The sequence below is a fragment of the Heptranchias perlo genome, chromosome 7, assembly GCF_035084215.1.
Source record: "Heptranchias perlo isolate sHepPer1 chromosome 7, sHepPer1.hap1, whole genome shotgun sequence".
NCBI lineage: Eukaryota > Metazoa > Chordata > Chondrichthyes > Hexanchiformes > Hexanchidae > Heptranchias > Heptranchias perlo.
In genome coordinates, this window is record NC_090331.1 from 987,827 (window position 1) to 1,015,628 (window position 27,802).

General features: G+C 53.3%; 1 protein-coding gene across 2 annotated transcripts in view; it reads left to right on the top strand.

The window, feature by feature from the left end:
• atg9a (ATG9 autophagy related 9 homolog A (S. cerevisiae)) overlaps positions 1-27,802 on the top strand; it is an 86,118-nt gene that overhangs the window by 45,823 nt on the left and 12,493 nt on the right. Inside the window, exons 6-12 of one of the 2 annotated variants that reach the window (XM_067986934.1) lie at positions 3,437-3,578; positions 4,365-5,113; positions 17,449-17,602; positions 18,507-18,686; positions 21,254-21,499; positions 22,236-22,426; positions 24,845-24,959. In XM_067986934.1, coding sequence (XP_067843035.1) covers positions 3,437-3,578; positions 4,365-5,113; positions 17,449-17,602; positions 18,507-18,686; positions 21,254-21,499; positions 22,236-22,426; positions 24,845-24,959 — 1,777 coding nt within the window. Of the gene's footprint in view, positions 1-3,436; positions 3,579-4,364; positions 5,114-17,448; positions 17,603-18,506; positions 18,687-21,253; positions 21,500-22,235; positions 22,427-24,841; positions 24,960-27,802 lie in introns of both variants that reach the window. The other variant, XM_067986933.1, reaches the window with a different exon arrangement.

Sequence of the window (27,802 nt, forward strand, 5' to 3'; positions counted from 1 at the left end):
CAAGTCATAAAATATATTCAAGAAGGAGATAGATATATTTCTTAATACGAAAGGGGTCAAGGGATATGGGGAAAAAGCGGGAACAGGGTACTGATTTAGACGATCAGCCATGATCATTTTGAATGGCGGAGCAGGCCCGAGGACCGAATGGCCTACTCTTGCTCCTGTTTTCTATGTTTCTATATATATTTTACTCAAGCTGTGGCCTAACCAATGTTTTATACAGTTCTAGCATAAACGCCCTGCTTTTCTATTCTATGCCTTGGCTCGTAAAGGAAAGTATCCTGTATACCTTTTTAACCACCTTATCCACCTGTGTGCTACCTTCAGGGATCTGTGGACATGCACTCCAAGGTCCCTCACTTCCTCTACACCTCTCAGTATCCTCCCATCTATTGTGTATTCCCTTGACTTGTTTGCCCTCCCCAAATGCATTACCTCACACTTCTCTGGATTGAATTCCATTTGCCACTCTTCTGCCCACCCGACCAGTCCATTGATATCTTCCTGCAGTCTACAGCTTTCCTCCTCACTATCAACCACATGGCCAATTTTTGTATCATCTACAAACTTCTTGATCATGCCTCCCACATTCAAGTCCAAATCATTAATATATACCACAAAAAGCATGGGACCTAGTACTGAGTCTTGTGGAACCCCACTGGAAACAGTCTTCCAGTTGCAAAAAACCCATCGACCATTACCCTTTGCTTCCTGCCACTGAGCCAATTTTGGATCCAATTTGTCACATTCCCTTGGATCCCATGGGCTTTTACTTTTTTGACCAGTCTGCCATGTGGGTCCTTGTCAAAAGCCTTGCTAAAATCCATGTACACTACATCAAATACACTACACTCATCGACCCTCCCTTTTACCTCCTTAAAAAATTCAATCAAATTAGTCAGACACGACCTTCCCTTAACAAATCCATGCTGACTGTCCTTGATTAACCCGTGCCTTTCTAAATAATGATTTATGCTGTCCTTCAGAATCGATTCCAATAATTTGCCCACCACCGAGGTTAGACTAACTGGCCTATAATTACTCAGTCTATCCCTCGCTCCCTTTTTAAACAACGGTACAACATTAGCAGTCCTCCAATCCTCCGGCACCATGCCTGTAGCCAGAGAGGATTGGAAAATGATGGTCAGAGCCTCTGCTATTTCCTCCCTGGCTTCTCTTAACAGCCTGGGATACATTTCATCTGGACCTGGCGATTTGTCTAATTTCAAAAGATGCTAATCCCCTTAATACTTCCTCTCTCACTATGTTTATCCCATCCAATATTTCACACTCCTCCTCCTTAACTACAATCTCTGCATCATCCCCCTCTTTTACGAAGACAGACGCAAAGTATTCATTAAGAACCATGCCCACATCTTCCGCCTCCACACACAGGTTACCTTTTTGGTCTCTAATAGGCCCTACTCTTTCCTTAGTTCTTTGTGTATTTATAAAATATCTTTGAGTTTTCTTTAATTTTACTTGCCAGTATTTTTTCATGCTCTCTTGTTGCTTTTCTAATTTCCTTTTTAATTTCACCCCTGCACTTTCTCTACTCCTCTCGGCTTTCTGCTTTATTAAGCTGTTGGTTTCTGACATAAGCTTCCCTTTTTTGCCTTATCTTACCCTGTATGCTCCTTGTCATCCAGGGGGCTCTAGATTTGACAGTCCCTCCCTTTCTCTTTGTGGGAACATGTTTACTCTGCACCCCTTGAATCTCCCCCTTGAATGCCTCCCACTGTTCCGACACTGATTTACCTTCAAGTAGCTGTTTCCAGTCCACTTTTGCTAAATCACTTCTCAGCTTCGTAAAATTGGCCTTTCCCCAATTGAGAACTTTTACTCCTGTTCTAACTTTGTCCTTTTCCATAACTATGCTAAATCGAACTGAATTATCATAGAATCATAGAAAGGTTACAGCAAGGAAGGAGGCCATTGGGCCCATCGAGTCCACACTGGCTTTATGCAAGAGCAATCCAGCTAGTCCCATTCCCCTGCCCTATCCCCGTAGCCCTGCAAATTTTTTCCTTTCCAGTTCCCTTTTGAAGGCCATGATTGAATCTGCCTCCACCACCCCCTCGGGCAGTGCATTCCAGATCATAACCACTCGCTGTGTAAAAAAGTTTTTCCTCATGTCACCTTTGGTTCTTTTGCCAATCACCTTAAATCTATGTCCTCTGGTCCTTGGTCCTTCCACCAATGGGAACAGTTTCTCTCTATCTACTCTGTCTCGACCCTTCAAGATTTTGAATACCTCTATCAAATCTCCTCACAACCTTCTCTGTTCCAAGGAGAACAACCCCAGCTTCTCCAGTCTATCCACGTAACTAAAGTCCCTCATCCCTGGAATCATTCTAGTAAATCTCTTCTGCACCCTCTCTAAGGCCTTCACATCTTTCCTAAAGTGCGGTGCCCAGAACTGGACACAATATTCCAGTTGTGGCTGAACCAGTGTTTTATAAAGGTTCATCATGACTTCCATGCTTTTGTACTCTATGCCTCTATTTATAAAGCCCAGGATCCCGTATGCTTTTTTAACCACTTTCTCAACCTTCAACGATTCGTGCGTATATACCCCCCAGATCTCTCTGTTCCTGCACCCCTTTTAGAATTGTGCCCTCTAGTTTATATTGCCTCTCCTTGTTCTTCCTACCGAAATGTATCACTTCGCACTTCTCTGCGTTAAATTTCATCTGCCACGTGTCCGCCCATGCCACCAGCCTGACTATGTCCTCTTGAAGTCTATCACTATCCTCCTCACTGTTCACTACACTTCCAAGTTTTGTGTCATCTGTAAAGTTTGAAATTGAACCCTGTTTATGATCAGTACCAGCAAAATGCTGTCCCACAGATACTCCTTCCACCTGCCCAACTTCATTGCCTGAAACTAAATCCACAACTGCCCCCCCCTCTTTTGTTGGGCTTGCTCCGTACTGGATAAAAAAGGTTCTGCTGAATGCAATTTAAGAATTCTGTGCCCTGTATACCTTTTGCACTGATTGTATCCCTGTTAATTTTAGGGTAGTTGAAATCTCCCACTATTACTGCCCTATTGTTTTTGCACTTCTCAGAAATTTGCCTACATATTTGCTCTTTTATCTCCCTCTGGCTGTTTGGAGGTCAACTTATCGTAAGTGTTTATATAGGGTGGGGTCTGTACTCACCGTAAGGGTTTATATAGGGTGGGGTCTGTACTCACCGTAAGGGTTTATATAGGGTGGGGTCTGTTATTACTGTGAGGGTTTACATACGGTGGAGCTTGTACTGACCGTAAGGGTTTACATACGGTGCGACCCGTGCTTACCGTAAGGGTTTACATACGGTGCGACCCGTGCTTACTGTAAGGGTTTACATACGGTGCAACCCGTGCTTACCGTAAGGGTTTACATACAGTGCGACCCGTACTTACTGTAAGGATTCCTGTTTTTCTTAGGATCCGGCAGAATGTGCTGATAATCTTCATCCTGTTAATTGCCGGCGTATTCTGGGTCCATCGCTTGGTGAAATTCATCTACAACATCTGCTGTTACTGGGAGATTCGGGCATTTTACAGGAACGCCCTGAAGATACCCATGGTATGTCACTCCCCCTTTAGATCTTGTTCCTCCCCCTTCAGCGCTGTTTCCCCCCCACCTTTAGCGCTGGTTTCCCCCCCCCCCCCCGCTGCTCACGAACCCCTTGGGGTTAATTAGAGAGCAGGGGTGCCCTGTCTGTGGAGTGGGCCTTTACCCACCACCTTGTGTCTCTGAGGAGAGAGTGTGAGCCGTGAACCACACTGACACGGTTGGGCACTGGGCTGTATGGATTTGTTCATGGGATGTGGGCGTCGCTGGCGAGGCCGGCATTTATTGCCCATTCCTAATTGCCCTTGAGAAGGTGGTGGTGAGCCGCCTTCTTGAACCGCTGCAGTCCGTGTGGTGAAGGTTCTCCCACAGTGCTGTTAGGAAGGGAGTTCCAGGATTTCGACCCAGCGACGATGAAGGAACGGCGATATATTTCCAAGTCGGGATGGTGTGTGACTTGGAGGGGAACGTGCAGGTGGTGTTGTTCCCATGTGCCTGCTGCCCTTGTCCTTCTAGGTGGTAGAGGTCGTGGGTTTGGGAGGTGCTGTCGAAGAAGCCTTGGCGAGTTGCTGCAGTGCATCCTGTGGATGGTACACACTGCAGCCACAGTGCGCCGGTGGGGGAGGGAGCGGGTGATTAAGGCGGGTGGAGGGGGTGGGTGAGGGAGCGGGTGATTAAGGCGGGGGAGGGAGCGGGTATTTATGGTGGGGGATGGGGTGCCTGGATGGTGTCGAGCTCCCAGATTGTTGGTAGTGCTCACTGAGTCTGGTCCCCGGCCTGTTCTGCTCTGTGTTTCAGGCCCATCTCCCTTACTTCAGCTGGCAGGAGGTCCAAGCCCGAATTATTGAGATTCAGAAGGAGCACCAGATCTGTATCCACAAGAGGGAGCTGAGTGAGCTGGACATTTACCATCGCATCCTGCGGTTCAAGAACTACACGGTGGCCATGATCAACAAGTCCCTGCTCCCCATCCGTTTTCACACCCCCTTCCTGGGAGAGGTGGTCTTTTACACCAGGGGCTTAAAGTACAACTTTGAGCTGATCTTCCTTTGGGGGCCGGGGTCCCTGTTCCAGAACGAGTGGAGCCTGAAGCCGGAATACAAGCGGGCAGGGAACCGGCTGGAGCTGGCCGAGAAGCTCAGTGCCCGCATCCTGTGGATTGGTATCACCAACCTGCTTCTGTGCCCGGTTATCCTAATCTGGCAGATTCTCTACGCCTTCTTCAGCTACACGGAGATCATCAAGCGTGAGCCAGGCAGTCTTGGGGCACGATGCTGGTCCCTGTACGGGCGTTGTTACCTGCGTCACTTCAACGAGCTGGATCACGAGCTCCAGTCACGGCTCAGCAACGGATACAAGGCGGCCTCCAAATACATGAACTGCTTCCTGTCCCCGCTGCTCACTGTCCTGGCCAAAAACCTGGCCTTCTTTGCAGGCTCCATCTTGGCAGTGCTCATCGCCCTCACCGTGTATGATGAGGATGTTCTCGCGGTTGAACACGTGCTGACCACCATAACTCTCCTTGGAGTCTGTATCACTGTGTGTAGGTAAGGGCCAGGAACGGGGAAATGGGACAGAGATTCATTGGGGGGAAATGGGACAGAGATTCATCGGGGGGGGGAAAATGGGACAGAGATTCATGGGGGGGGGGGAAATGGGACAGAGATTCATGGGGGGGGGGGAAATGGGACAGAGATTCATGGGGGGGGGAAATGGGACAGAGATTCATGGGGGGGGGGAAATGGGACAGAGATTCATGGGGGGGGGGAAATGGGACAGAGATTCATGGGGGGGGGAAATGGGACAGAGATTCATGGGGGGGGGGAAATGGGACAGAGATTCATGGGGGGGGGGAAATGGGACAGAGATTCATGGGGGGGGGGAAATGGGACAGAGATTCATGGGGCGGGGGGGAATATAAGAACATAAGAAATAGGAGCAGGAGTAGGCCATTCGGCCCCTCAAGCCTGCTCCGCCATTCAATCAGATCATGGCTGACCTCAACTCCAATTTCCCACCTGATCCACATATCCCTTAATTCCAAAAATCTATCGATCTCAGTCTTGAATATATTCAATGACTCAGCATCCACAGCCCTCTGGGGTAGAGAATTCCAAAGATTCACAACCCCGAGTGAAGAAATTCCTCCTCATCTCAGTCTTAAATGGCCGACCCCTTATCCTGAGACTGTACCCCCTAGTTCTAGACTCTTCAGCCAGGGGAAACAGCCTCTCAGCATCTACCCTGTCAAGCCCTCTAAGAATTTTATACATTTCAATGAGATCACCTCTCATACTTCTAAACTCCAGAGAGTATAGGCCCATTCTACACAATATGGGACTTGGGGGGGGTGAAATGGGGCATCAATTGATTGGGGATGAAATGGGGCATTGATTGATTGGGGATGAAATGGGGCATTGATTGATTGGGGATGAAATGGGGCATTGATTGATTGGGGGTGAAATGGGGCATTGATTGATTGGGGGTGAAATGGGGCATTGATTGATTGGGGGTGAAATGGGGCATTGATTGATTGGGGGTGAAATGGGGCATTGATTGATTGGGGGTGAAATGGGGCATTGATTGATTGGGGGTGAAATGGGGCATTGATTGATTGGGGGTGAAATGGGGCATTGATTGATTGGGGGTGAAATGGGGCATTGATTGATTGGGGGTGAAATGGGGCTCACTGAGTGAAGTCTCAGGACATCGACCAGGAATGTTCTACCCATCTCTGCACTTCCTTTCTCTCATGATCGGATTCATGCCAGTGCCAGACATGAAAAACACGCCAAGGTAACGGGTCATGTATCGAAACAGGAAATACTGGAGCCAGATTGTCTGCAGCCTCTTGACCTCTGCATGACCTCATTCCTATGTTTACTTATCAGTAGATTTAAAGGGGCAGGCACCTACACTTCAGCAGCACTATATAATGTTGCTTCTTGCACAGTGTGATTATCCTGTCCTTCTCATCCAGCATGCCCTCTGACTCTATGCACTGCCATGGGGAGTTTGCCAGTATATTAGAAATATTTCACACTCTGCACCAGATTTCACGTTTTGTTACAGGTGCAACAAAACTTAAGGGAAAAGAGCCAGTCACTTAATGCTGAATGTTTTGACCTGGAGCCAAATGTGACTTGCACTTTTTACAAAGTTCATGAACCAATCAGATAGTCAACTCTGAGTGACCTCAGATTTGCAGCAATTAGACTTTGCAGCCTTAAGGGGACAGGCCTCCGAAAACAGAGATCCATAGAACAGCAGTACAATACACTCTGCATTCCACAGGGTCATACTCCAGTCCTTAAAAGCATTTGTAAACAATTTTACAACACCAAGTTATAGTCCAACGATTTTATTTTTAATCCCACAAGCTTTCGGGGGCTTTCCCCTTCCTCAGGCGTTGTGGAAGTGACAATTTCGAATCCTTCGCATTTTAAGATCACATAACAAAGCCTGGTGATTACTGCCCGTTGCCAAGGCAATCACAGTGAGCAGACAGAAAGGTGTCATCTAAAAGGCCACTGAATATACAAACCCCCCCAAAAAAAAGAGAGAGAGACAGAACGAAGACAGTCAATGACCCGTTATATTAAAAACAGATAACATTTGTTCGCTGGTGGGGTTACGTGTAGTGTGACATGAACCCAAGATCCCGGTTGAGGCCGTCCTCATGGGTGCAGAACTTGGCTATTAATTTCTGCTCGACGATTTTGCGTTGTCGTGTGTCTCGAAGGCCGCCTTGGAGTATGTTTACCCGAAGGTCGGTGGCTGAATGTCCATGACTGCTGAAGTGTTCCCCGACAGGGAGAGAACCCTCCTGTTTGGCGATTGTTGCGCGGTGTCCGTTCATCCGTTGTCGCAGTGTCTGCATGGTCTCGCCAATGTACCATGCTCTGGGGCATCCTTTCCTGCAACGTATGAGGTAGACAACGTTGGCCGAGTCACAGGAGTATGAACCGTGCACCTGGTGGGTGGTGTCCTCTCGTGTGATGGTGGCTTGCCATGGATCATGTGTCAGCCCTGGCTCATTGGGTATCACTCTCATCTCTGAGTCAGAACATAGGAACAGGAGTAGGCCATTCAGCCCCTCGTGCCTGCTCCGCCATTTGATAAGATCATGGCTGATCTGTGATCCAACTCCATATACCTGCCTTTGGCCCATATCCCTTAATACCTTTGGTTGCCAAAAAGCTATCTATCTCCGATTTAAATTTAGCAATTGAGCTAGTATCAATTGCCGTTTGCGGAAGAGAGTTCCAAACTTCTACAACCCTTTGTGTGTAGAAATGTTTTCTAATCTCACTCCTGAAAGGTCTGGCTCTAATTTTTAGACTGTGCCCCCTACTCCTAGAATCCCCAACCAGCGGAAATAGTTTCTCTCTATCCACCCTATCCGTTCCCCTTAATATCTTATAAACTTCGATCAGATCACCCCTTAACCTTCGAAACTCAAAAGAATACAACCCCAATTTGTGTAATCTCTCCTCGTAACTTAACCCTTGCAGTCCGGGTATCATTCTAGTAAACCTATGCTGCACTCCCTCCAAGGCCAATATGTCCTTCCGAAGGTGCGGTGCCCAGAACTGCTCACAGTACTCCAGGTGCGGTCTAACCAGGGTTTTGTATAGCTGCAGCATAACTCTGCCCCCTTGTACTCCAGTCCTCCAGATATAAAGGCCACCATTCCATTAGCCTTATTGATTATTTTCTGCACCTGTTCGAGCCCCACTCCAGAGACTTGAGCACAAAATCTAGGCTGACACTCCCACTGCCAGTACTTGAGGGAGCACTGCACTGTCGGAGGGTTAGTACTAGAATCATAAAAAGGTTAGCACGGAAGGAGGCCATTTGGCCCATCAAGTCTGCGCTGCCTCTATGCAAGAGCAATCCAGCTAGTCCCACTCCCCCCTATCCCCGTAGCCCTGCACATTTTTTCCTTTCAAGTACTTATCCAGTTCCCTTTTGAAGACCATGATTGAATCTGCCTCCACCACCCCCTCGGGCAGTGCATTCCAGATCCTAACCACTCGCTGTGTAAAAAAGTTTTTCCTCATGTCACCTTTGGTTCTTTTGCCAATCACCTTAAATCTAACCCTCTGGTTCTCGACCCTTCCGCCAATGGGAACAGTTTCTCTCTGTCTCCTCTGTTTAGACCCTTCATGATTTTGAATACCTCCATCAAATCTCCTTGCAACTGTCTCTGTTCCAAGGAGAACAACCCCAGCTTCTCCAGTCTATCCACATAACTAAAGTCCCTCATCCTTGGAACCATTCTAGTAAATCTCTTCTGCACCCTCTCTAAAGCCTCACATCTTTCCTAAAGTGCGGCGCCCAGAACTGGACACAATACTCCAGTTGTGGCCGAACCAGTGTTTTATAAAGGTTCATCATGACTTCCATACTTTTGTACTCTATGCCTCTATTTATAAAGCCCAGGATCCTGTATGCTTTTATAACCACTTTCTCAACTTGCCCTGCCATCTTCAACGATTTGTGCACATATACCCCCAGATCTCTCTGTTCCTGTACCCCCTTTAGAATTGTGCCCTCTAGTTTATATTGCCTCTCCTCGTTCTTCATACTGAAATGTATCACTTTGCATTTTTCTGCGTTAAATTTCATCTGCCACGTGTCCGCCCATTCCACCAGCCTGTCTATATTCTCTTGAAGTCTATCACTATCCTCCTCACTGTTCACTACACTTCCAAGATTTGTGTCATCTGCAAATTTTGAAATTGTGCCCTGTACACCCAAGTCTAAGTCATTAATATATATCATGAAAAGCAGTGGTCCCAGCACCGACCCCTGGGGAACACCACTGTACACCTTCCTCCAGTCCGAAAAAGAACCGTTCACCACTACTCTCTGTTTCCTGTCACTTAGCCAATTCTGTATCCATGTTGCTATTTTATTCCATGGGCCGTAATCTTGATGACAAGCCTATTATGCGGCACTTTATCAAACGCCTTTTGAAAGTCCATATACACCTCATCAACTGCATTGCCCTCATGTACCCACTCTGTTACCTCATCAAAAAACTCTGTCAGGTTAGTTAAACACAATTTGCCTAATGGGAGAACAGGAGATGTGTTGCTGCTGCAATATGTGGGAGCTTGTGGACATTTTTGTCCAAGGTGACTATCTCTGCAGTAAGTGTCTGCAGCTCGAGGAACTTCGGCTCCGAGTTGAGGAGCTGGAGTCCAAGCTGCGGACATTGCAGGACGTCAGGGACGGAGAAAGCTACCTGGACCTTTTGCTCCAGGAGGCAGCCACTCCCCTTAGATTAAATACTTCAGAATTGACACATGGTCAGGGACAGGAGGGTGTGACTGTGAGTGAGGCAGGTACGGGGATCCAGGAGGTAATATTGCAGGAGCCTCAGTCCCTGCGCTTGTCCAGTAGTTTTGAGGTTCTTGAAACCCTTGTGGACAAATGTGGGGACTGCGGGGAGGGCGAGCAAACTGACCACGGCACCGTAGTACAGGAAGCTGTTCAAGTGGGGAAAAGAGTAAAAAGGAAGGTGGTTGTAGTAGGCGACAGTATAGTTCGGGGGATAGACACTGCTCTCTGCAGCCAGGAGAATGAGCCCCGAAGGCTGTGTTGCCTACAGGATGCCAGGGTTAAGGACATCTCCTCCGGGCTGGAGGAGAACTTGGAGTGGGAGGGGGAGGATCCGGTTGTCGTGGTCCATGTAGGTACCAACGACATAGGTAGGACTAAGAATAAGGTTCTGCTGAGAGAGTTTGAGCAGCTAGGGACTAAATTAAAAAGCAGAACCACAAAGGTAATAATCTCTGGATTGTTACCTGAGCCACGAGCAAATTGGCACAGGGTCAATAAGATCAGAGAGATGAATGTGTGGCTCAAAGATTGGTGTGGGAGAAGTGGGTTTCGATTCATGGGGCACAGGCACCAGTACTGGGGAACGAGTGCTGTTCCATTGGGACGGGCTGCACCTGAACCGTGCAGGGACCAGAGTTCTAGCGAATCAAATAACTAGGGAGTTGATAGGGCTTTAAACTAAATAATTGGGGGAGGGTCCCAGTGGAGAGAAATCTAGAATGCTAAAGAGAAAAGACAAGGAAGCAGTGCAGGAAAGTGATTGGGGTAAGGATAGCCAGATTGTGTCAGGAAGGGACAGAGCGTACAACCAAGAGTGCACTAACAAAAATAGGGTCCGGGTCAGAAAAAATGGTAATAAGACAAATAGGGCCATAGTACAAAAAAATGCAAAAAAGACAAATCTAAAGGCACTGTGTCTGAATGTACGAAGCATTCGTAGTAAGGTAGACGAATTAACAGCGCAAATAGATGTAAACGGATATGATATAATTGCGATTACAGAGACATGGCTGCAGGGTGACCAAGGCTGGGAGCTGAATATCCAAGGGTATTCGATATTTAGGAAGGACAGGCAAAAAGGAAAAGGAGGTGGGGTTGTGTTGTTAGTAAAGGATGAAATCAGAGCAATACTGAGAAAGGATATTGGCTCAGAAAATCAAGATGTAGAATCAGTCTGGGTGGAGTCTGGGTCGCTGGGTCAAAATCCTGGAACTCCCTTCCGAACAGCACTGTGGGAGAACCGTCACCACACGGACTGCAGCGGTTCAAGAAGGCGGCTCACCACCACCTTCTCGAGGGCAATTAGGGATGGGCAATAAATGCCGGCCTTGCCAGCGACGCCCACATCCCGTGAACGGAAAAAAAAAAGTTAAGAAGCACCAAGGGGCAGAAAACACTGGTGGGAGTTGTCTATAGGCCTCCAAACAGTAGTGGTAATGTAGGGGACGGCAAACAGGAAATTAGAGATGCATGTAACAAGGGTACCACAGTAATCATGGGTGACTTCAATCTACATTTAGACTGACCAAACCAAATTAACAATAATACCGTGGAGATGGTTTTTTAGACCAGTACGTTGAGGAGCCAACCAGGGAACAGGCTATCCTGGATTGGGTATCGTGTAATGAGAAGGGGTTAATTAATAATCTTGTTGTCCGGGGTCTTTTAGGGAAGAGTGACCATAACATGATAGAATTCTTCATTAAGATGGAAAATGAAGTAGTCCAATCCAAAACTAGGGTCCTAAATCTAAACAAAGGAAACTACGAAGGTATGAGCAGTGAGTTGGCTATGATCGATTGGGGAGCTTCATTAAAAGGCATGACGGTGGATAGGCAATGGCTAACATTTAAGGAACTTATGCATGAATTGCAACAATTATACATTCCTTTCTGGCGCAAAATCACAAAAGGAAAAGCGGCGCAACCATGGCTAACAAAAGAAATTAAAGATAGTATTAGATCCAAAGAGGAGTCATATAAAGTTGCCAGAAAAAGTAGCAAGCCTGAGGATTGGGAGCAGTTTAGAATTCGTGCCAGACAAGTGCCAGGCAATGACCATCTCCAACAAGAGAGAGTCTAACCACCTCCCCTTGACATTCAACAGCATTACCATCGCCGAATCCCCCACCATCAACATCCTGGGGGTCATCATTGACCAGAAACTTAACTGGACCAGCCATATAAATACTGTGGCTACGAGAGCAGGTCAGAGGCTGGGTATTCTGCGGCGAGTGACTCACCTCCTGACTCCCCAAAGCCTTTCCACCATCTACAAGGCACAAGTCAGGAGTGTGATGGAATACTCTCCACTTGCCTGGATGAGTGCAGCTCCAACAACACTCAAGAAGCTCGACACCATCCAAGATAAAGCAGCCCGCTTGATTGGCACCCCATCCACCACCCGAAACATTCACTCCCTTCACCACCGGCGCACTGTGGCTGCAGTGTGTACCATCCACAGGATGCACTGCAGCAACTCGCCAAGGCTTCTTCGACAGCACCTCCCAAACCCGCGACCTCTACCACCTAGAAGGACAAGGGCAGCAGGCGCATGGGAACAACACCACCTGCACGTTCCCCTCCAAGTCACACACCATCCCGACTTGGAAATATATCGCCGTTCCTTCATTGTCGCTGGGTCAAAATCCTGGAACTCCCTTCCTAACAGCACTGTGGGAGAACCGTCACCACACGGACTGCAGCGGTTCAAGAAGGCGGCTCACCACCACCTTCTCGAGGGCAATTAGGGATGGGCAATAAATGCCGGCCTTGCCAGCGACGCCCACATCCCGTGAACGAATAATAAAAAAAAAAATTCAGCAAAAAAGGACCAAGAGATTGATTGATTAAGAGGGGAAAAATAGAGTATGAGAGTAAACTTGCCAGGAACATAAAAGTGGACTGTAAAAGCCTCTACAAGTATGTAAAAAGAAAAAGATTAGTGAAGACAAATGTAGGTCCCTTACAGTCAGAAACGGGAGAATTTATAATGGGGAACAGGGAAATGGCAGAGCAATTAAACAAATACTTTGGTTCTGTCTTCACGGAAGAGGACACAAATAACTTCCCAGAAATGCTAGGGAACCAAAGGACTAGTGAGAAGGAGGAATTAAAGGAAATTAGTATTAGTAAAAAATAGTGCTGGAGAAATTAATGGGACTGAAAGCCGATAAATCCCCAGGGCCTGATAATCTGCATCCCAGAGTACTAAAAGAGGTAGCCTTGGAAATAGTGGATGCATTAGTTGTCATCTTCCAAAATTCTATAGATTATGGAACAGTTCCTGCAGATTGGAGGGTGGTAAATGTAATCCCACTATTTAAAAAAGGAGGGAGAGAGAAAACAGGGAACGACAGACCAGTTAGCCTAACATCAGTAGTAGGGAAAATGCTAGAGTCTATTATAAAGGATGTGATAACAGGACACTTAGAAAATATCAGCGGGATTAGACAAAGTCAACATGGATTTATGAAAGGGAAATCATGTTTGACAAACCTACTGGAGTTTTTTGAGGATGTAACTGGTAGAATGGATAAGGGAGAACCAGTGGATGTGGTTTATTTGGATTTTCAGAAGGCCTTTGATAAAGTCCCCCAGAAGAGGTTAGTGTGCAAAATTAAAGCACATGGGATTGGGGGGAATATACTGGCATGGATTGAAAATTGGTTAACAGACAGGAAACAGAGAGTAGGAATAAATGGGTCTTTTTCAGGGTAGCAGGCAGTGACTAGTGGGGTACCGCAGGGATCAGTGCTTGGGCCCCAGCTATTCACAATATATATCAATGATTTGGATGAGGGAACCAAATGTAATATTTCCAAGTTTGCTGACGACACAAAACTAGGTGGGATCGTGAGTTGTGAGGAGGATGCAAAGAGGTTTCAAGGCGATTTAGACAAGTTGAGTGAGTGGGAATATACATGGCAGATGCAGAATAATGTGGATAAATGTGAAGTTATCCACTTTCGAAGGAAAAATCGAAAGGCAGAGTATTATTTAAATGGTGATAGATTGGGAAATGTTGATGTACAAAGGGACCTGGGTGTCCTTGTACACCAGTCACTGAAAGCAAATATGCAGGTGCAGCAAACAGTTAGGAAGGCAAATGGTATGTTGGCCTTCATTGCAAGAGGATTTGAGTACAGGAGCAGGGATGTCTTACTGCAGTTATACAGGGCCTTGGTGAGACCACACCTGGAGTATTGTGTGCAGTTTTGGTCTCCTTACCTAAGAAAGGATATACTTGCCATAGAGGGAATGCAGCGAAGGTTCACCAGACTGATCCCTGGGATGGCAGGACTGTCGTATGAGGAGAGATTGGGTCGACTCGGCCTGTATTCACTCGAGTTTAGAAGAATGAGAGGGGATCTCATTGAAATGTATAAAATTCTGACGGGGCTCGACAGACTGGATGCAGGGAGGATGTTTCCCCTGGCTGGGGGTCCAGAACGAGGGGTCACAGTCTCAGGATACGGGGTCGGACATTTAGGACTGAGATGAGGAGAAATTTCTTCACTGAGGGTGGTGAACCTGTGGAATTCTCTACCACAGAAGGCTGTGGAGGGCAAGTCACTGAATATATTTAGAAGGAGCTAGATAGATTTCTAGACACAAAAGGCATCAAGGGATATGAGGCGAGAGCGGGAATATGGTATTGAGATAGAGGATCAGCCATGATCATATTGAATGGCGGAGCAGGCTCGAAGGGCCGAATGGCCTACTCCTGCTCCTATTTTCTATGTTTCTATGTTTAACAAATCCGTGCTGGCTTTCCCTATTCAATCCACACTTGTCCAAGTGACTGTTAATTCTGTCCCTGATTATCGTTTCTAAAAGTTTCCCCACCACTGAGGTTAAACTGACTGGCCTGTAGTTGCTGGGTTTATCCTTACACCCTTTTTTGAACAAGGGTGTAACATTTGCAATTCTCCAGTAGTCGAAATCGTAGAATCATAGAAAATTTACGGCACAGAAGGAGGCCATTCGGCCCATCGTGTCCGCGCCAGTCCTCTAAGGATGTTTGGAAGATTATGGCCAGTACCTCTGCAAATTCCACCCTTATTTTCCTCATTAACCTAGGGTGCATCCCATCCAGACCGGGTGACTTATCTACTTTAAGTACAGCGAGCCTTTCTAATCCCTCCTCTTCATCAATTTTTACCCCATCCAGGATCTCAATTATATCTTCCTTTACTGACACTCTGGCAGCATCTTCTTCCTGAGGGAGTGCTGCACTGTCGGAGGGTCAGTACTGAGGGAGTGCTGCACTGTCGGAGGGTCAGTACTGAGGGAGCGCTGCACTGTCGGAGGGTCAGTACTGAGGGAGCGCTGCGCTGTCGGAGGGTCAGTACTGAGGGAGCGCTGCACTGTCGGAGGGTCAGTACTGAGGGAGAGCTGCACTGTCGGAGGGTCAGTACTGAGGGAGGGCTGCACTGTTGGAGGGTCAGTACTGAGGGAGCGCTGCAGTGTCAGAGGGTCAGTACTGAGAGAGCGCTGCACTGTCGGAGGGTCAGTACTGAGGGAGGGCTGCACTGTTGGAGGGTCAGTACTGAGGGAGCGCTGCAGTGTCAGAGGGTCAGTACTGAGGGAGCGCTGCACTGTCGGAGGTTCAGTACTGAGGGAGCACTGCATTGTCGGAGGGGCAGTACTGAGGGAGCGCTGCGCTGTCGGAGGGGCAGTACTGAGGGAGTGCTGCACTGTCGGAGGGGCAGTACTGAGGGAGTGCTGTACTGTCGGAGGGTCAGTACTGAGGGATTGCTGTACTGTCGGAGGGTCAGTACTGAGGGAGCGCTGCGCTGACGGAGGGGCAGTACTGAGGGAGCGCTGTACTGTCGGAGGGTCAGTACTGAGGGAGTGCTGTACTGTCAGAGGGTCAGTACTGAGGGAGCGCTGCGCTGCGCTGACGGAGGGACAGTACTGAGGGAGTGCTGTACTGTCGGAGGGTCAGTACTGAGGGAGCGCTGCGCTGACGGAGGGTCAGTACTGAGGGAGTGCTGCACTGTCGGAGGGTCAGTACTGAGGGAGCGCTGCGCTGTCGGAGGGTCAGTACTGAGGGAGCGCTGCACTGTCGGAGGGTCAGTACTGAGGGAGCGCTGCGCTGACGGAGGGGCAGTACTGAGGGAGCGCTGTACTGTCGGAGGGTCAGTACTGAGGGAGTGCTGTACTGTCGGAGGGTCAGTACTGAGGGAGCGCTGCGCTGCGCTGACGGAGGGACAGTACTGAGGGAGTGCTGTACTGTCGGAGGGTCAGTACTGAGGGAGTGCTGTACTGTCGGAGGGTCAGTACTGAGGGAGCGCTGCGCTGACGGAGGGTCAGTACTGAGGGAGCGCTGCACTGTCGGAGGGTCAGTACTGAGGGAGCGCTGCACTGTCGGAGGGTCAGTACTGAGGGAGCGCTGCGCTGACGGAGGGGCAGTACTGAGGGAGCGCTGTATTGTCGGAGGGTCAGTACTGAGGGAGTGCTGTACTGTCGGAGGGTCAGTACTGAGGGAGCGCAGCGCTGCGCTGACGGAGGGACAGTACTGAGGGAGTGCTGTACTGTCGGAGGGTCAGTACTGAGGGAGTGCTGTACTGTCGGAGGGTCAGTACTGAGGGAGCGCTGCGCTGACGGAGGGTCAGTACTGAGGGAGCGCTGCGCTGACGGAGGGTCAGTACTGAGGGAGCGCTGCGCTGTCGGAGGGTCAGTACTGAGGGAGCGCTGCGCTGTCGGAGGGTCAGTACTGAGGGAGCGCTGCACTGTCGGAGGGTCAGTACTGAGGGAGCGCTGCACTGTCGGAGGGTCAGTACTGAGGGAGCGCTGCGCTGACGGAGGGGCAGTACTGAGGGAGTGCTTTACTGTCGGAGGGTCAGTACTGAGGGAGCGCAGCGCTGCGCTGACGGAGGGACAGTACTGAGGGAGTGCTGTACTGTCGGAGGGTCAGTACTGAGGGAGTGCTGTACTGTCGGAGGGTCAGTACTGAGGGAGCGCTGCGCTGACGGAGGGTCAGTACTGAGGGAGCGCTGCGCTGTCGGAGGGTCAGTACTGAGGGAGCGCTGCGCTGTCGGAGGGTCAGTTCTGAGGGAGCGCTGCGCTGTCGGAGGGTCAGTACTGAGGGAGCGCTGCACTGTCGGAGGGTCAGTACTGAGGGAGCGCCGCACTGTCGGGAGGGCCACCTTTCAGATGAGACGTTAAACCGAGGCCCTGTCTGCGCTCTCAGGTAGACGTTAAAGATCCCGCGGGCACTATTTTGAAGAAGAGCAGGGAGTTCTCCCCGGTGTCCTGCTCAATATTTACCCCTCAACCAACATCACTTTAGCACATTGCTGTTTGTGGGATCTTGCTGTACACAAATTTGCTCCTGTGTTTCCTACATTACAACAGTGACTACACTTCAAAAAGTACTTCATTGGCTGTAAAGTGTTTTGAGACATCCTGAGGCTGTGAAAGGTGCTGTATATAAATACAAATCTTTCTCTGTCTGTTTGAGATCTCTGTATCTGGTCAGTGCTGATTTCCCACCTGTTTACCTGAATGGACTTTCTCTCTTTCAGATGTTTTATCCCAGACAAGCACATGGTGTTCTGCCCAGAGCAGCTGCTGAGGGTGATCCTGTCTCATATCCATTACATGCCCGACCACTGGCAAGGCAGTGCTCATCGCTACGAGACCAGAGACGAGTTTGCTCAGCTCTTCCAGTACAAAGCTGTGAGGACCTCTGTGTGTTGTTTGGCTCTAAATACGAGGGACTCTCAAGCTGAGCTACAGCTGCCGTATTAAACAGTCCTACGGAAGGGAGGGGGCAGTGAGCTGGGATAGAACTCTGCGGCCAGTGGTCCAGTCAGTCCACTGAATGGGGCCAGCCCCAGGGCTTCTGAGAGCACGTGGCCAGTGCGCACTGGCACTGACCCATACTGTATTATAGTGACTGCTACATGCAACCCTCGTGCATATCTCACCTGAGTGGAAGAGTGAGAGTCTGGGCAATGTGTGTTGCTGTGCTATTTAACTCTGGAGGGCATCACAGCCAAGCTTGAACTAGTCCTCTCCTGACATCCATTTTTGAGCAGTGGTTAGTGTAACAGGGGATTCTCCCAGTGACGGGGCCCTTCCCGTATCGGGATTATCCCAGTGACGGGGCCCATCCCGTATCGGGATTATCCCAGTGACGGGGCCCTTCCCGTATCGGGATTATCCCAGTGACGGGGCCCATCCCGTATCGGGATTATCCCAGTGACGGGGCCCATCCCGTAATGGGATTATCCCAGTGACGGGGCCCTTCCCGTAACGGGATTATCCCAGTGACTGGGCCCTTCCCGTAACGGGATTATCCCAGTGACGGGGCCCATCCCGTAACGGGATTATCCCAGTGACGAGCTGCCTTCCCCTCCCGGCCACAGTTGCTGATGTCCCTGCTGCTGCCCTGAGCGAGATCAGCTGTCACCAGGGAGAGAGCGGGGCTCTGTTGAGTGTCCGACTCAGTGCCAGAGCGGGCAGTGCCCTTTACCCGCAGAGCCAGGGGGCACTGTGGGGCCTGTGGGGGAGGGGAGCTCGGCAAAGCTACCTGGGTCTGGTCACCTGAAGTTAATCAGCTTCTCACTTCTCTCCACAGGCATTCATCCTGGAGGAGCTGCTCAGCCCCATTATCACTCCCTTCATCCTCATCTTCTGCCTGAGGAGGAAGTCCCTGGAGATCATCGATTTCTTCCGCAACTTCACCGTGGAGGTGGTGGGTGTTGGAGACACCTGCTCCTTCGCACAAATGGACGTCAGGCAGCACGGGCACCCTGCGGTAAGATGACACGACACATCTGTGTGCCCCCCTCTCTTGCTCGGGCTGTCTGGCCCCCCTCTCTTGCTCGGGCTGTCTGGCCCCCCTCTCTTGCTCGGGCTGTCTGGCCCCCCTCTCCCGCTCGGGCTGTCTGGCCCCCCTCTCCCGCTCGGGCTGTCTGGCCCCCCTCTCTTGCTCGGGCTGTCTGCCCCCCCTCTCCCGCTCGGGCTGTCTGGCCCCCCTCTCCCGCTCGGGCTGTCTGGCCCCCCTCTCCCGCTCGGGCTGTCTGGCCCCCCTCTCCCGCTCGGGCTGTCTGGCCCCCCTCTCCCGCTCGGGCTGTCTGGCCCCCCTCTCCCGCTCGGGCTGTCTGGCCCCCCTCTCCCGCTCGGGCTGTCTGGCCCCCCTCTCCCGCTCGGGCTGTCTGGCCCCCCTCTCCCGCTCGGGCTGTCTGGCCCCCCTCTCCCGCTCGGGCTGTCTGGCCCCCCTCTCCCGCTCGGGCTGTCTGCCCCCCCTCTCCCGCTCGGGCTGTCTGCCCCCCCTCTCCCGCTCGGGCTGTCTGCCCCCCCTCTCCCGCTCGGGCTGTCTGCCCCCCCTCTCCCGCTCGGGCTGTCTGCCCCCCCTCTCCCGCTCGGGCTGTCTGGCCCCCCTCTCCCGCTCGGGCTGTCTGGCCCCCCTCTCCCGCTCGGGCTGTCTGGCCCCCCTCTCCCGCTCGGGCTGTCTGGCCCCCCTCTCCCGCTCGGGCTGTCTGGCCCCCCTCTCCCGCTCGGGCTGTCTGGCCCCCCTCTCCCGCTCGGGCTGTCTGGCCCCCCTCTCCCGCTCGGGCTGTCTGGCCCCCCTCTCCCGCTCGGGCTGTCTGGCCCCCCTCTCCCGCTCGGGCTGTCTGGCCCCCCTCTCCCGCTCGGGCTGTCTGGCCCCCCTCTCCCGCTCGGGCTGTCTGGCCCCCCTCTCCCGCTCGGGCTGTCTGGCCCCCCTCTCCCGCTCGGGCTGTCTGGCCCCCCTCTCCCGCTCGGGCTGTCTGGCCCCCCTCTCCCGCTCGGGCTGTCTGGCCCCCCTCTCCCGCTCGGGCTGTCTGGCCCCCCTCTCCCGCTCGGGCTGTCTGGCCCCCCTCTCCCGCTCGGGCTGTCTGGCCCCCCTCTCCCGCTCGGGCTGTCTGGCCCCCCTCTCCCGCTCGGGCTGTCTGGCCCCCCTCTCCCGCTCGGGCTGTCTGGCCCCCCTCTCCCGCTCGGGCTGTCTGGCCCCCCTCTCCCGCTCGGGCTGTCTGGCCCCCCTCTCCCGCTCGGGCTGTCTGGCCCCCCTCTCCCGCTCGGGCTGTCTGGCCCCCCTCTCCCGCTCGGGCTGTCTGGCCCCCCTCTCCCGCTCGGGCTGTCTGGCCCCCCTCTCCCGCTCGGGCTGTCTGGCCCCCCTCTCCCGCTCGGGCTGTCTGGCCCCCCTCTCCCGCTCGGGCTGTCTGGCCCCCCTCTCCCGCTCGGGCTGTCTGGCCCCCCTCTCCCGCTCGGGCTGTCTGGCCCCCCTCTCCCGCTCGGGCTGTCTGGCCCCCCTCTCCCGCTCGGGCTGTCTGGCCCCCCTCTCCCGCTCGGGCTGTCTGGCCCCCCTCTCCCGCTCGGGCTGTCTGGCCCCCCTCTCCCGCTCGGGCTGTCTGGCCCCCCTCTCCCGCTCGGGCTGTCTGGCCCCCCTCTCCCGCTCGGGCTGTCTGGCCCCCCTCTCCCGCTCGGGCTGTCTGGCCCCCCTCTCCCGCTCGGGCTGTCTGGCCCCCCTCTCCCGCTCGGGCTGTCTGGCCCCCCTCTCCCGCTCGGGCTGTCTGGCCCCCCTCTCCCGCTCGGGCTGTCTGGCCCCCCTCTCCCGCTCGGGCTGTCTGGCCCCCCTCTCCCGCTCGGGCTGTCTGGCCCCCCTCTCCCGCTCGGGCTGTCTGGCCCCCCTCTCCCGCTCGGGCTGTCTGGCCCCCCTCTCCCGCTCGGGCTGTCTGGCCCCCCTCTCCCGCTCGGGCTGTCTGGCCCCCCTCTCCCGCTCGGGCTGTCTGGCCCCCCTCTCCCGCTCGGGCTGTCTGGCCCCCCTCTCCCGCTCGGGCTGTCTGGCCCCCCTCTCCCGCTCGGGCTGTCTGGCCCCCCTCTCCCGCTCGGGCTGTCTGGCCCCCCTCTCCCGCTCGGGCTGTCTGGCCCCCCTCTCCCGCTCGGGCTGTCTGGCCCCCCTCTCCCGCTCGGGCTGTCTGGCCCCCCTCTCCCGCTCGGGCTGTCTGGCCCCCCTCTCCCGCTCGGGCTGTCTGGCCCCCCTCTCCCGCTCGGGCTGTCTGGCCCCCCTCTCCAACCCCCAGACTGGGAATCTTTCACCCCCTGAGATGGGCCTGGATTTGAGCCCTGTCCATGGGAGGCCAGTGCCTAACCCTGTCCAGCACCCAGACCCCTGGCTCTGCGGAAAGGAGAGCGATGCAGAGCCAACTCCCTGGGATGTAATTACAGCCATTCGGGAGAGAGGGGTTTAGCCGGTGACTTTCAGTGACGGTGAAAACTGCTGGGTGCTCCCGGTCTATTCAGATGCCGAGCGGGCGGCTGGTTTCGAGTGGTCACAATCTGACTCTTACCATTTCCTCCCAGTGGCTCTCTGGGGCTAAGACCGAGGCCTCCATCTATCAACAGGCAGAGGACGGGAAAACCGAACTCTCTCTCATGCACTTTGCCATCACTAACCCACGCTGGCAGCCCCCCCAGGACAGCACTGCCTTCATCAGCCAGCTGAAGGAGAAGGTAAATCGGGAAAAGGCCGCAGTGATCGGGAGCCAGAGCTTCGTCCCAGAGAACGGTGTCTTCACGTCACTGCAGTCCGTCCTGTCGGAATCAGAGGTAAGGAACGGCCCCAGGTACGCGGAAACGTCATCAGTGTCAGGGAGGGCCCGCTCCCTCGGGGCACCAGGGGGGAGGGCCCGCTCCCTCGGGGCACCAGGGGGGAGGGCCCGCTCCCTCGGGGCACCAGGGGGGAGGGCCCGCTCCCTCGGGGCACCAGGGGGGAGGGCCCGCTCCCTCGGGGCACCAGGGGGAAGGGCCCGCTCCCTCGTGGCACCAGGGGGGAGGGCCCGGTCCCTCGGGGCAGCGGGGGACGTGGGCCCGGTCCCTCGGGGCAGCGGGGGACGTGGGCCCGGTCCCTCGGGCAGCGGGGGACGTGGGCCCGGTCCCTCGGGGCAGCGGGGGACGTGGGCCCGGTCCCTCGGGGCAGCGGGGGACGTGGGCCCGGTCCCTCGGGGCAGCGGGGGACGTGGGCCCGGTCCCTCGGGGCAGCGGGGGACGTGGGCCCGGTCCCTCGGGGCAGCGGGGGACGTGGGCCCGGTCCCTCGGGGCAGCGGGGGACGTGGGCCCGGTCCCTCGGGGCAGCGGGGGACGTGGGCCCGGTCCCTCGGGGCAGCGGGGGACGTGGGCCCGGTCCCTCGGGGCAGCGGGGGACGTGGGCCCGGTCCCTCGGGGCAGCGGGGGACGTGGGCCCGGTCCCTCGGGGCAGCGGGGGACGTGGGCCCGGTCCCTCGGGGCAGCGGGGGACGTGGGCCCGGGTGTGTTTCTCTAACCGTGAAACGTTATTTTGTTCCAGCCGCACAGTCTGATTGCCAACCTGATCGCAGGCCCCCCCTCGCTGATGTTGCGGAGAGGGCGAGACAGCTCCTCCGATCCAGCTTCCTCACTGCGTTCCTTCACTCCGGGACAGAGCGGTCCGAACCCTCCCAACAGTCTCCACAACTCGCTCCTCCGCACAGAGGCTGGGCGTTCCATGGTCGGATCAGGGTACGGATCGTATCGGGGCAGGGGGGGCGTGAGTGGGGTGGTACGGGGGGAGGGATACGATGGGGGAGATGGGATGGGGGATGGGGGGGGGAGATGAGAGATGGAATGGGGAGGGGGAGGGGGATGGGAGGGATAGATGGGATGGAGAGGGAGAAAAGGGATGGGGGAGGGGAGAGATAGGGGATGGAGATGAGGGGAGGGGAGAGATGGGGGATGGAGATGAGAGGGAGGGGAGAGATGGGGGATGGAGATGAGAGGGAGGGGAGAGATGGGGGATGGAGATGAGGGGAGGGGAGAGATGGGGGATGGAGATGAGAGGGAGGGGAGAGATGGGGGGTGGAGATGAGGGGAGGGGAGAGATGGGGGATGGAGATGAGAGGGAGGGGAGAGATGGGGGATGGAGATGAGGGGAGGGGAGAGATGGGGGATGGAGATGAGGGGAGGGGAGAGATAGGGGATGGAGATGAGGGGAGGGGAGAGATGGGGGATGGAGATGAGAGGGAGGGGAGAGATGGGGTATGGAGATGAGAGGGAGGGGAGAGATGGGGGGTGGAGATGAGAGGGAGGGGAGAGATGGGGGATGGAGATGAGGGGAGGGGAGAGATGGGGGGTGGAGATGAGAGGGAGGGGAGAGATGGGGGATGGAGATGAGGGGAGGGGAGAGATGGGGGGTGGAGATGAGAGGGAGGGGAGAGATGGGGGATGGAGATGAGGGGAGGGGAGAGATGGGGGATGGAGATGAGAGGGAGGGGAGAGATGGGGGATGGAGATGAGAGGGAGGGGAGAGATGGGGGGTGGAGATGAGGGGAGGGGAGAGATGGGGGGTGGAGATGAGAGGGAGGGGAGAGATGGGGGATGGAGATGAGGGGAGGGGAGAGATGGGGGATGGAGATGAGAGGGAGGGGAGAGATGGGGGATGGAGATGAGAGGGAGGGGAGAGATGGGGGGTGGAGATGAGAGGGAGGGGAGAGATGGGGGGTGGAGATGAGAGGGAGGGGAGAGATGGGGGATGGAGATGAGGGGAGGGGAGAGATGGGGGGTGGAGATGAGAGGGAGCGGAGAGATGGGGGATGGCGATGAGAGGGAGGGGAGAGATGGGGGGTGGAGATGAGAGGGAGGGGAGAGATGGGGGGTGGAGATGAGAGGGAGGGGAGAGATGGGGGATGGAGATGAGAGGGAGGGGAGAGATGGGGGATGGAGATGAGAGGGAGGGGAGAGATGGGGGATGGAGATGAGAGGGAGGGGAGAGATGGGGGATGGAGATGAGAGGGAGGGGAGAGATGGGGGATGGAGATGAGAGGGAGGGGAGAGATGGGGGATGGAGATGAGAGGGAGGGGAGAGATGGGGGATGGAGATGAGAGGGAGGGGAGAGATGGGGATGGAGATGAGAGGGAGGGGAGAGATGGGGGATGGAGATGAGAGGGAGGGGAGAGATGGGGGATGGAGATGAGAGGGAGGGGAGAGATGGGGGATGGAGATGAGAGGGAGGGGAGAGATGGGGGATGGAGATGAGAGGGAGGGGAGAGATGGGGGATGGAGATGAGAGGGAGGGGAGAGATGGGGGATGGAGATGAGAGGGAGGGGAGAGATGGGGGATGGAGATGAGAGGGAGGGGAGAGATGGGGGATGGAGATGAGAGGGAGGGGAGAGATGGGGGATGGAGATGAGAGGGAGGGGAGAGATGGGGGATGGAGATGAGAGGGAGGGGAGAGATGGGGATGGAGATGAGAGGGAGGGGAGAGATGGGGGATAGAGATGAGAGGGAGGGGAGAGATGGGGGATGGAGATGAGAGGGAGGGGAGAGATGGGGGATGGAGATGAGAGGGAGGGGAGAGATGGGGGATGGAGATGAGAGGGAGGGGAGAGATGGGGGATGGAGATGAGAGGGAGGGGAGAGATGGGGGATGGAGATGAGAGGGAGAGATGATGGGGGATGGAGATGAGAGGGAGGGGAGAGATGGGGGATGGAGATGAGAGGGAGGGGAGAGATGGGGGATGGAGATGAGAGGGAGGGGAGAGATGGGGGATGGAGATGAGAGGGAGAGATGATGGGGTATTTGAGGAGTGTCGGCGAGCTGGTCTACAGCAAACAAAGATCTCTGATTTGTTCCTAATCTTTGCTGTGAGAGTTGGGGCAGTAGATTTGCCCTCAGACCCCAGGATTAGGTTGGGGTAAATCGGGTAGGATTTCCACCCCCTGCTCACTGTCCCGCAATCCTGCAGGAAGTGCGTGCGGAGCTGCACCATCTCCCACAGGGACACGGACACTCTGAAACCCGGTCTTCAGCCCCCGCCTGGTTATGGGGAGCTCTCTGTTCACTGGTGTGGATGGCCTCTTGCTCAGTTGGAGTTTGCCGGGGTGGGGGGACTCCTGTCGCTCTGACCCTGTGTTTGTTTCTCTGTTGCGGTTACAGTAGGGATGCGAGGACCATGAGTTCAGGAGGCAGTGTGTGGGAGGCCCAGCTGCAGAGTCTGATTCTATCCGAATACACCTCCACCGAGATGAGTCTGCATGCACTCTACATGCATGAGGTGAGATCGGCTGTTCTATCTCCAACCCCCCCCCCCCGCCCCGCCACAAACGAATCCGTCCACAAGGAAAAAACCTCAACCCTTCCCCGCCCCCCTCCCCATAGAACCATAGAAAAGATACAGCACAGAAGGGGGCCATTCGGCCCATCGTGTCCGCGCCGGCTCGAAGAACGACCAGGTGCCCATTCTAATCCCACCTTCCAGCGCCCGGTCCGTAGCCCTGCAGTTTACAGCACTTTAGGTGCAGGTCCAGGTACTTTTTGAAGGAGTTGAGGGTCCCTGCCTCTACCACCAATTCAGGCAGTGAATTCCATACACCCACCACCCTCTGGGTAAAAAAGATTTTCCTCATGTCCCCTCTAATCCTTCCACCAATCAGCTTAAATCTATGTCCTCTAGTTCTTGAACTCTCCGCTAGGGGAAACAGGTACTTCCTGTCTCCTCGATCTGGGCCCCTCATAATTTTGTACACCTCAATCAAGTCTCCCCTCAGCCTCCTCTGCTCCAAGGAAAACAATCCCAGCCTATCCAATCTCTCCTCGGAGCTGCAATTTTCAAGCCCTGGCAACATTCTTGTAAATCTTCTCTGCACTCTCTCCAGAGCAATTACGTCCTTCCTGTAATGTGGTGACCAGAACTGCGCACAATACTCCAGCTGTGGCCTTACCAGCGTTTTATACAGTTCCATCATTACATCCCTGCTTTTGTATTCTATACCTCGGCTAATAACGGAGAGCATTCCGTATGCCTTCTTCACAACCTTATCTACCTGTACTGCCACCTTCAGGGACCTGTGCACATGCACTCCAAAGTCTCTCACTTCCTCTACCCCTCTCAATATATTCCTGTTTATTGCATATTCCCTTTTACTGTTTGTCCTCCCTAAGTGCATTACCTCACACTTCTCCGGGTTGAACTCCATTTGCCACTTTTCCGCCCACTCCACCAACCCATTGATATCTTCTTGGAGTCTACAGCTATCCTCTTCACTATCAACTGCACGGACAATTTTTGTATCATCTGCAAATTTGCCAATCGTGCCCCCTACATTCAAGTCCAAATCATTAATATATACCACAGACAGCAAGGGACCCAACACTGAGCCCTGTGGCACACCACTGGAAACGGATTTCCATTCACAAAGACATCCATCGACTTTTACCCTTTGTTTCCTGTTACTGAGCCAATTTTGGATCCAATTCGCCACATTTCCCTGTATCCCATGGGCTTTTACCTTTCTGACCAGTCTGCCATGTGGGACCTTGTCAAATGCCTTACTAAAATCCATGTAGACAACATCCACTGCACTACCCTCATCAATCCTCCTTGTCACTTCCTCAAAGAATTCAATCAGATTTGTAAGGCATGACCTTCCCTGAACAAATCCATGCTGACTATCCCTGATTAAACCATGCTTTTCCAAGTGACAGTTTATCCTATCTCTCAGTATTGATTCTAATAGTTTGCCCACCACCGAGGTAAGACTGACCGGCCTATAATTGTTCGGCCTTTCCCTCGTACCCTTTTTAAACAATGGTACTATGTTTGCCGTCTTCCAGTCCTCCGGTACCTCCCCTGTATCGAGTGAGGATTGGAAAATGATCCTCAGAGCATCTGCTATTTCCTCCCTGGCTTCCTTCAATAGCCCAGGAAACAATCCATCCGGCCCTGGTGACTTATCAACTTTCAAGGATTCCAGTCCCTCTAGTACTCCCTCTCGTAATGTTTACCTTATCCAATATTTCCCACCTCTCCTCTTTAATTACTACATCCGGATCATCCCTTTCCTTTGTGAATATGGAGACAAAATATTCATTTAAAACCCTACCCACATCCTCTGCTTCTGCACACAAGTTACCCTTATCATCCCTGATAGGTCCCACCTTTTCCTTAGCTATTCTCTTGTTCTTAATGTACTGATAAAACATCTTTGGGTTTTCTTTAATCTTACTAGCTAATATTTTTTCATGCCCTCTCTTTGCTTTCCTTATTTCCCTTTTCATGTCATCCCTGTATTTTCTATACTCCTCTTGGCTTTCTGCAGTATTTAGTTTTCTGTGACAGTCATAAGCTTTCTTTTTCTGCTTTATCTTGCCCTCTATACTTCTAGACAACCAGGGGGCTCTAAATTTGGCAGTGCCACCCCTTTTTCTTTGAGGGGACGTGTCTGCATTGTACCCGTAGAATTTCACTTTTTAGTGCCTCCCACTGGCTTGCCACTGATTTCTCCTCAAGTAGTTGTGTCCAGTCCACTTAGGAACATAGGAATATTGGAACAGGAGTAGGCCATTCAGCCCCTCGTGCCTGCTCCACCATTTGATAAGATCATGGCTGATCTGTGATCTAACTCCATATACCCGCCTTTGGCCCATATCCCTTAATACCTTTGGTTGCCAAAAAGCTATCTATCTCAGATTTAAATTTAGCAATTGAGCTAGTATCAATTGCCGTTTGCGGAAGAGAGTTCCAAACTTCTACCACCCTTTGTGTGTAGAAATGTTTTCTAATCTCACTCCTGAAAGGTCTGGCTCTAATTTTTAGACTGTGCCCCCTACTCCTAGAATCCCCAACCAGCGGAAATAGTTTCTCTCTATCCACCCTATCCGTTCCCCTTAATATCTTATAAACTTCGATCAGATCACCCCTTAACCTTCGAAACTCCAGAGAATACAACCCCAATTTGTGTAATCTCTCCTCGTAACGTAACCCTTGAAGTCTGGGTATCATTCTAGTAAACCTACGCTGCACTCCCTCCAAGGCCAATATGTCCTTCCGAAGGTGCGGTGCCCAGAACTGCTCACAGTGCTCCAGGTGCGGTCTAACCAGGGTTTTGTATAGCTGCA